The 9,805-nt window shown below is 31.8% G+C and overlaps 1 protein-coding gene across 3 annotated transcripts; it reads left to right on the top strand.

Moving 5' to 3' along the window:
• The first annotated feature begins 2,409 nt into the window (after positions 1 to 2,409).
• On the top strand, positions 2,410 to 8,999 carry LOC114178715 (Nuclear transport factor 2 (NTF2) family protein with RNA binding (RRM-RBD-RNP motifs) domain-containing protein). 3 transcript variants are annotated; one of them, XM_028064770.1, is made up of 9 exons: positions 2,410 to 2,627; positions 3,676 to 3,861; positions 4,896 to 5,196; positions 5,315 to 5,553; positions 5,640 to 5,814; positions 6,045 to 6,166; positions 6,255 to 6,317; positions 8,189 to 8,252; positions 8,346 to 8,999. In XM_028064770.1, the coding sequence occupies exons 2-9, from the start codon at positions 3,676 to 3,678 to the stop codon at positions 8,585 to 8,587; spliced, it is 1,392 nt and encodes a 463-aa protein (XP_027920571.1). In that variant the 5' UTR covers positions 2,410 to 2,627; the 3' UTR covers positions 8,588 to 8,999. The 3 variants fall into 3 exon arrangements, with proteins under 3 accessions (XP_027920571.1, XP_027920572.1, XP_027920573.1); XM_028064771.2 differs by having other exon boundaries at positions 2,423 to 2,635; XM_028064772.2 differs by lacking the exon at positions 2,410 to 2,627 and adding an exon at positions 2,651 to 2,776.
• Positions 9,000 to 9,805: the final 806 nt, after the last annotated feature.

Below are 9,805 nucleotides of genomic sequence, written 5' to 3'. Positions count from 1 at the left end.
ATATTCTGATGAGGTGGGAGATTCTTCCATATCAATTATATTACTCAATTCTGAATGTGAATTTGATTTAGATGAATGGAAAATGTACTTTACTGTAATACATTATACGTATGACAGTTTTTTTTTTTTGTAATATTTGTTTTCAAAAAATATATTTAGCATACCTTTTTTATTAGTTAATATATAGAATGATTTTCCCGTAATGATTATATATTACAGTAAAAGTTGTAGATTTTGAATTTAACATGACTAAATTGGTCCTTTTTATTTTTTAAATTAATTATCAAGAAATGATTACCACACTGATCAGTATTGCTATTGTCAAATCACCTTATTTAATTACATTTTAAGAATCATTAATTCATCTAGCTTCTAACATTGGGGACTAAACTATTTTGTATAAATCAATGTTCTTTTAAGAATCATTAATTCATTAACCTTTTGCTTTTGAGTCTTTTATTTATTTATTTGTTTTGTAAATGTTTGGACAAGTTTATGTAGGAAGAAAGTAATTATTCTTCTATTTTTTGAAAAGTTATTTTCATGACAAGGTTCTTGACAAAGTTCTATAATATGGATTGTTATCAAATTTGTTTAAAAATGAAAACAAGAATATTTAAATGTTTTTAACTCTTATAATGAAAATTCAACATGAAACTTACTTTACGACTAAGTTTTAAAATTCTTCACATAGGATTAAAGAAAAGAAAAAATTGAAGACATATACAACTAATACCAACAAAGGAAAAATGGAAGTAAAATGGTTGAAGTTTTAGAAATAAATTTTCAAATATCTCTTTCCCATAATTTTTTTAGGCAAATTGTAGTTATTTTTCTTTGAATTAGCCGAATTGAAACATTTATAAGTTTTGTCTTTTTCTAGATTGTTTACTTTGGTTGAGAAGTAGTCACCATATTTTTTTTTTTTGGTAATTCTAGTTACTTAATTTTTTTTCAAGTTTTATTGTTTTGGTTTAACCGACTATTTTCTTTGTATCTTTTAATATGTTGGTTTAGCTCTTTTTAAAATATTATACTTTAAAGTTTTATCTTTCATCTAGTAGTTTTTTTTTCTTTTTTTAAATAAAAAAATATTTACAAATATTATGTTAACGTTTTTTTTGTTTAAAGAAATGCTTTCTTATTTGGTATGTCAATCAAAATTTCAAATTCTTTAAGATTTTGCAAATGAAATAAAGTAAGTCACAATCTTTAATATTTTTTTAGTGTAAAAGTGTAAACAATTTTTGTTTTTACACTTAAAAGAGTAGTAGAGATTTGTACTCCAAGAAAAATACACTTTCTATTTTTCCTTTTTTTTTCCTTTATCTCAATTTAAGAGAGATCAACATGTGAATGCAAATAAATTACATGCAAATCGAAATAGAAAAATATAAGAAGACGAAACAAAAACTACAAAATAGATATATTGGAAACAAAATTAATGAATATAAAAAAAAGGAATGAAAGAGAACAAATGAGAAAAGGAAAATAGAGAATATCAATAAATCATTTTTATGACAATGAGATACATTTGGTTAAAAGAAAAATACATACATCATTCAAAATTTGTGAAAAAAAAAAAGAATGAAACAAAACAACTAGTTTTACTAGATGCTTCAAATGTAGAAGATATAGACTTACTTCATGGAATGACATAATTTATAGCAACAATTTGAAGATTATTTAAGAGAAAATATATTTTTTGTGATTTGAGAAATTAAGAAAAACTAGGAAGCATACCATGTAAAATTAAATTGTTTACAAAATAAGGAAGAATATTTTAAAAAATGTTTTGAAGTTTATGGGAAGTTAAAATAAGAATGAAATAGTTAAATACATTTGATTATGTATATGTTCATGAACTTAACATCTTAGATTTTAGTTAATTATGAAGTTATTAAATTTCCCATGTTCATCATCATGGAATCTGACCATACCTTGGTACAAAGACTTTGCATTTGTTTATTTACTTCTTTGACTTTTTTTTTGGATGTTTCTTGAACTCTTTTTCTACCTACAAATAGATGGTAATTTCTCATGTAACCCTAATTATTGTTATGACTTGTTTTAATTGACGAGGAAAATAAACCTTGAACTTAGAGAAAGTATATTTAATGAAACTACTTGAAATTTCACCTCACATTCAATTCAAATCGTATCTTTTAGATTAGTAAAGAATGATGTATATAAAAATTAATAATATAAATTAAACCAACCGAATAAATCAGAAAGAAATCTAATTAAAAAAGTATAGATTTCCATAGAATTATTATCGTTTTTATTCTACCAAATTTTTAATCATATCATAACAAAATATTTGAAAACATTTAATGTTTTAAAACTATTTATACCCATTATACGCGAGACGCACTAGTAGATTAGAATAAATTATTGTTATTGATTATAGATAATAAACGTGGGAAAGGCATCTTAGAAAAAAGGAAAAAGCAACAGCGGGAGTCATCGTCTCTTGTGATCTCCGAACACAACACAAACACATACTAAGCTTCAGAATCTTTACTCTCTCTCTCTCTCTCTTCCCACGCCCTTCAAGGACTCTGTCTTGTTCGATCTCTTTCTCTCTCTCTTTTTCTCCTTCATAACTCGTGTCTTCAACCAACCAGGTACGCACGTGCGTCTATAAACTCTTTTTTTTCCCAATTATAGTTGTCGGATACGCTGGTTTTCGGTTATGGTTTTCTTTACTAGCTTCCTTCCTACCTGATCTGTCAATACCACGTCGTTTTGGACCAATTCCTCTCCCTTTCAGGATGTACGCGGTTTTTCGTTCCAGGCTTTTCCCACTTTTTCAAAATTCATTAACTCTTTTCTTTACTCTCCACGATTCCAATGGTTCCGATGTAGACTTTCATTCTGTTTAGGGTTTTTACTAAGATTTTTTGGTTCTCGTGATTTCTGGGTTTCCCCTTCCAAATTGTGTAAAATTGCTTAACTGTTCCAATGTTCACGTTTCTAAGTTAGGATAATGAATATACTGCTCTTTAGTGGCTTGATTAGGGTGTTGTATTGCGTTAACACTTATATACAGTTGCAAATTTACTGTAGTCCTCGCACTCGACCTGGAACCGGGGCATTGGTTTAGGCATTCTGAGATTTCTTCCAGAGAACCTATCTTTGTCGTTTTTCGAACTGCTATTGGCAGTGTTTCACCCTTTCGCGTGTGATTCATGATATTCAGCTTCGTCGTTTGTTTTAGGGATGATTGGACGAAACAACATGTGGTGACACTGACTAGCAGTCTCGAGAGTTTCTTGTTTAAGGGATTCGTGCGTTTGATAGTTAGTGAATGTGAAATTTCATTCTGGTTTATCTCTTCACCCTACATTTGTGTTTTTCCCTCTATTTGTAGATTCTGATCTGAAGCTTTGCAATTCTTTTCGCCCAAAATTTTGATTTGAAGACACCGAGTGTATTTTCGCCCTACATTTTTTTTTTTTGCAGTTTTTTAAGAGTCTTTTTGTAAAAAAAAAAAGCTATTATTTTTTAAAAGGATTTGTTTTGTCCTTGTTATGCAAATTCTTTTTGTTGGTTTGAGATGGGGTGGGGCGTAGCTGTGTGGCAAGCTGATATATGTCTCTTACTTTCCATAATCCAGATTTATCCATAATTAATAAATTTTTCTGCTTTACATTAATGTAAAATTTATTGCAGATGGCAATGCCGGAAACCATCCCTCTGACTACTCCCAGTGCTCAAGTTGTTGGAAATGCCTTTGTGGAGCAATATTATCACATTCTGCACCAATCTCCAAACTTGGTGCACAGGTTTTATCAGGATTCAAGTTTCTTAACCAGATCAGACAACAATGGTGTGATGACAACTGTGACAACTGTACAAGTAAGTATATGACCTACCAGGTCATGCATCTGTAGTTCAGTTTTTTCATGATAAAACCATATATGGTTTACATCCGACGACATCTAGAATAATTATCCAGATAAATATTTTTAAGATTGTGAAAGATATAAAGGACAAAATGCAGTGGAATTGTTTTTAACTCTTTGGAATATCTATGATCGTTTTGAAAATAGTTATTTTTGACATGCGACATATTTTAAATTATGCTTTTTATCTTACCACTGTTTATAAAATAAAAATTATTGAATGATGTTTCGGTTTTAATTTTTGAATTAAAACTATACAAGGTTAATTGGGAGAGGATAATTTTCTGGATTTATGTAGGAATATTATATTGTATACTTAATAAGGAGATGGTTGTTAGGTTTGTTTTGAAATAAAACTCTAAACTTAACCATGCTTCATATGTCGTCCATACTTTGCTTAAAGGTATGATAAAGGGCACTTTTCAAACAAGATGATAACAAGATTAAAGAATGTTAGTAACTATATGCACAAAAGAGTTAGTTTTATCATTATGTTATAACGTATTACGATAGTTTGTAATCATGACTATCTGCCCTGCCCTTGTACTATAATGGTTAACTTAAATTATTGATTTCTTTCTGCCTTAGTAGCACAATGTTTAGGCAGCATGGATACTTTACATTTGTCCACGTTAGATGATTACTATCAGCCCATCTTGAGTCAAGTCTTCTATCTGTTTGAATCATATTTGGTTCATCTATAATTTCTCTATCTCCCTCTACCTCTATTTATAGAACTACTATCCATATAATTTGCATTATGAATTTGGGGCATGTACCACTTTCTTCAAACATATGGCAATATTCATACTTTTTGGTATACTTAGCTAAATACTATTATAATGTGATAGCATGCTTGCTCCCTTGCTAAATAAATTTGTCATGTATTATGTGTAGTCTGTGTTTGAGTAATGTTTATAGACCCTAGTAAGCTTCCTATCAGTGGCTTGGTTTCTGACGAATTTCTTTGCCTAATTTTTGGATCAGGAAATCCATGAGAAGATTATTTCCCTGAATTATGATGAATATACAGCAGAAATAAAAACTGCTGATGCTCAGGAGTCGCACAAGGGAGGTGTGATAGTTTTAGTAACTGGATGCTTAACTGGGAAGGATAATGTGAGAAGGAAGTTCTCACAGACATTCTTTCTGGCTCCACAAGAAAAAGGATATTTTGTCTTAAATGATGTCTTTAGGTACATTGAGGTGAATGATGCACCGCAGCTAAATTCTGCCTCAGTAAATGTCATCAGTGAAAATGCTGAGACAGTGCATGAGCCAGAATCAGGTTTGCATTTTTTCTCAATACACACGCATACAAACATGTATATAATATCTATGTTTGTATATATTCAACTGTATTTGACTTAACTCTCGTTTCATAATTTCTTCTTCTATACTTCTAGAGGAAACACATGCTCCCAAACATCTTGTGGAAGACACTGCAACTTCAGCTTTGGCAGAGGATGAAAACCATAATAATGGTGGTGAAGTTTATCATCCTCAGGATGAAGAAGAAGGATCAGTTATTGATGAAGAGGTCGCTGAACCGCCTACCGACTTAAGTCAGAATGATATTGTTACGGTTCATGATTCAACTTCTGCAGCCCAGGATGATGCACCAAGGAGATCATATGCAGCCATTGTGAGTTTGTTCTTATATTTTCTTGCCTCTTCTACTCTTCTGCTTGTTTATATTTTATTAGATTAATGATGTTCATTTACATGAAGGTAATGAAAAGTAATGTAGCATCTGGCCATGTCTACGTTCCCAGCCGAGCTGCTAGAGTGGCATCTGCTAAATCCAGTGAACAATGGCCTACTACTGCCAAATCAACCCCTGTGCCTGAGTCATTTGCTCCTATTGGTGATGGTGCACCTGAGAGTAGTGACCTTCATGAAGAAGGTATACATTGGTTCTCATTGACATGCTTGGCAGTCATTTTATTTTTCAGATCAGTCAACTATGAGCTAGACACATTTTCCTCCTTGGCTTACTTGTTTACCTAAAAATAACTTGTGAGCAGAAGAGATCAAATCAATACATGAAAGAAAAGGAGGCAAAATAATTACATATATACTGTTGCATCAAATTCTACTTTTAAAATCAATTGATCTGTTTTTTATTTTTAACAGTTGAAGGTCACTCCATATATATACGAAACTTGCCATTTAGTGCAACAGTTGAGCAACTTGAAGAAGTCTTTAAGAAATTTGGTCCTATTAAGCATGGTGGTATTCAAGTTAGAAGTAGCAAGGTCTGTGGATTTTATTGTTTGCATTTTCAAATTAACTAAGCATTTGAGGCAAGCTTATGAGCTATGCTATATTTTTGGTTTCTTGCAGCACGGATTCTGTTTTGGCTTTGTTGAATTTGAAGAATTGAGTTCCATGCAAAGTGCACTTGAGGTACATATTGTGTATTTTGAGCTGTTGATCTTGTAGCCATGCATTGTTGTTTGTTTATTTGCCTACGGAAGTAGATGTCCATAAGATTATACATTTTAATATCTTTTAGTTTATTGATTGTGGTACAAATTAGCATGAGTTTGTATGATGTTGCCGGTAATTACCAAGCTTTAGCTTGAGATGAGTATTATCTGCATCTTTTGCTACTAATACATTGCACATGCTTCTAAGCTGGAAGGTGTTGGTAGAAATCAGATTAAAGCAATATGTGAGTGCCTTTGGAAATGGAACTATTTTTTTGTGTTTAGCTTACAGGTGGTATTGTTAGATGTTTATTGAGCATGATTGTGTTGTAGTGCTATGAAAGACGTCAATGGGATCTTATGATTTAGAAGTATTAGGGATAACTCAATTTACACATTAAGTGGAGATAGAATCCGAGAAGAATATATGAATAGGAGACAATCCTAACCTCACCAACCAGTTTTGTTGGTCAAAATCCAAGTTATCAAATAATATCATAGTCTATCCTAATTCGACTAAAAGGGTTACCTACCATATTATTTATGTATCAAGTCAGGTAAAGGGATGCATTGGAAAAAAACTCAAATCTCACGTTAACAAGAGATAAGACTAAAGTACGAGTATGACGGTGCTCACTTCACAAACTAGTCTTGTGTGATTGAACCCAAATTATAAGGTGGTGGCAGAGCACATTTTACATTATTTAAAAGGATCACGTGACATATTCTTTAGGCACCATGTCCTATCCCAAGTCCACATTGCCTAGAGATAGAGTTTATACTACTGGATGGGGTTGCCTTGCGTATATGGTTTAATGAACATCATTGGGCTCTGGAAATAAAAAATTCAGTAGGTTTTCTTTTACCCTTTTCATTGGAAAGTGTCCCATTTAATCCACTTTTTCTAACTAAAGCCTATATTAATTAGTCTTCTTCTCACATAATTGAATTACCATACGTGAGAGTTTCAGTCATCTTCTTACTTAGTAAGTGCCATTTAAACTCTCTCTGATATATCTGATCCTGAACTAATCTTCTCTTCTCTGTTGTGTCTTCTCCCCCACCTCAGCATTCCCATCACCGCTACACTTTTCTGTGCCCTTCATTGTCAATACTCACTCACGACCATAGGAAAAGATAGTCTTAATCTAACATGTATAAAAATTTCTTTTAACATGGTTTAGAAGAATCAGAGAGTAGTTAACAAGTAAACTTAATAGTCGATTTTCTCTTTGTTTGGTAAAGTGATGCAAATAATTTGTCATAATTAGAAAATTATGTACAATGGTTTCGTTGTTGCACTACATAAAATATAAATTCATTTTTAATGTTACGAAGCCATAGATTCCTTTGGCTAACTGTTTGAGGAAGTAGCTTGGTACTGTGCTGCGGCTTGACTCTGTAGGCTATTTATATAGATGAAGACCAAGTGGGATTTGTGATGTTGTGAATTGTATTCTTGCTGTTAGATTAAATCTGTCAAACTTGGTGATACATGGCATCTCTTTATTGTTTTGCTTCTTACCTCACGCATATTATTGTTACAGAAAATTTTCTTTTATCATTTTTATTTACTTATTGGTGTACGTGTCAATAAGGCAATAATTTCACCTGCAACACATGATTTCCATTTTGCATTCTCTCGTCATTGTAACACTGTTCCTTTCGCCAACCACAAAAACAAGTCAACCAACTTTTTTACTTTTCACCCCAGTGCCTATGCTGAGTATCATTTTTAACTTTACTTTTCTCGTTAAAAGTATAATATACATTTGCATTTTCTTTTTCTGGTTTGGTTTTTTACCGACATGATGCTGATCTAGGAACCTTGCAAAAAACTAATTTCAGGCTTCACCTATCACTGTTGGTGAGCGACAAGCTGTTGTTGAGGAAAAAAGAACTACTACACGAGGTACATTGATATATTTTCATTTTTACATTTAATGTTGAGTTAAACATGATCCATTTTTAGATGTTGATTATGCTCTTTTTCTTCTTATTCTAGTCAGCGGTAGTGGGAGAGGGAGGTATCCTCCAGGTAGAGGTGGTTTCCGAAGCGACAGTTTCAGAGCACGTGGGAAATTTGGTGGTGGACGAGGTTATGGCAGAAATGAATTCAGAAACCAAGGAGAATTCTCAGGGCAACCTAGGAGTTCTCAACGGCCAAATCAAAATGGTGGTGGGCGTGGTGGTGGACGTCAAGGTGTGGGGAACCGTAATTCTACACCATCATCTTCAGCAGCATGACCATATTGGCTAATTAAATAAGAAAAAAGACAAACAAAAACAATACAAAAGAATCTGGTGGGTTGATTATTTTTTATAGGAAAAGGAAACCAAACACCTTTTTCTTTTCCCTTTATTTAGGCACGAGTTCAGGTTTCTGACTATCATCAGTGCAATCATTCAATGGAAGATTAGTGAGTTCATTAGTACTTGCAGAGGTGTTTTGGATAGGTCATGTATTTCTTTTTTTTTCAGTACCAATGCACTCTTCTTCCATCTTCCCTTTTCCTAAGTTATTGAGCAAGATGTGTTCCTGCGATTGAGTTGTTACACGAATCTCTGTTGTGGAGGGTTTATATGTAAATTGGTACTATGTGTATTCTTTTCCTTTTTTCATAAACTTAATGAAAACTGTCCCTACAATTTTAACCCATGAGCAAGCCCCCGACTATACGACTACAATGGTCATGTTCTCAGAGTCATTATTTTATCCGTACAGCAAAAGTGGTTGCAATGTTGCAGAAACCTACGAGAGATGTCGTCGTAACTTGGACAAACATTCATGATACAAATCTCATGCCTGCATCCTAAATTTATTATTTTTAAAGTCTTATTTTTTTTCCCAATAGTTTTAAACCATCCATTAGGAAATTTTGATGGATGATTACAATCTGATAGAGAATAAAAGTATAATATTCAAGGATAAGATGACCATACGTATACTGATGTAATATTTAGAGCGCATTTTGATAAAAATAAGATTACAATAAATGGTGCTAGGATTAAATAGAATAGTAATGGTAGCAAAATACATAATATAAGTAGAGAGCATTTTCATTTTACAACTTTACATTATAATGCAGAGTTGCGCTTTAACTTACTTTTTACGATAACATGAATATGTTTTGTTTAGTTTAGATAGGATTGAGAAAGAAGAAGTGATTTACGCTTTTTAAATCGAATGATTTGATGTATAGATTTTAACAAAAAATTATCACCAATCTAATAAAAAATATCTAATTAAATTATTTTTAAAAATTAAAGAATTAAATTGAATTAAATAAAAATTAAGGATTTAATTGAATTTTTTATAAGAGTAAAAGAAAAAAAAAATTAACCTAACAAATAATAAGTAATTATTATGAATGAAATAATATGTGAAATGATAACCACAGAAATAATTATAATAAGAGTATAGCAATCACAAGATTTGTAGCTGTGTGACAACAATGATAAAAA

This window comes from Vigna unguiculata, chromosome 3, assembly GCF_037176805.1.
Source record: "Vigna unguiculata cultivar grain cowpea cultivar isolate G323 ecotype 2 chromosome 3, ASM3717680v1, whole genome shotgun sequence".
Taxonomy (NCBI): Eukaryota; Viridiplantae; Streptophyta; class Magnoliopsida; order Fabales; family Fabaceae; genus Vigna; species Vigna unguiculata.
This window is presented reverse-complemented; position numbering and strand designations above follow the sequence as displayed.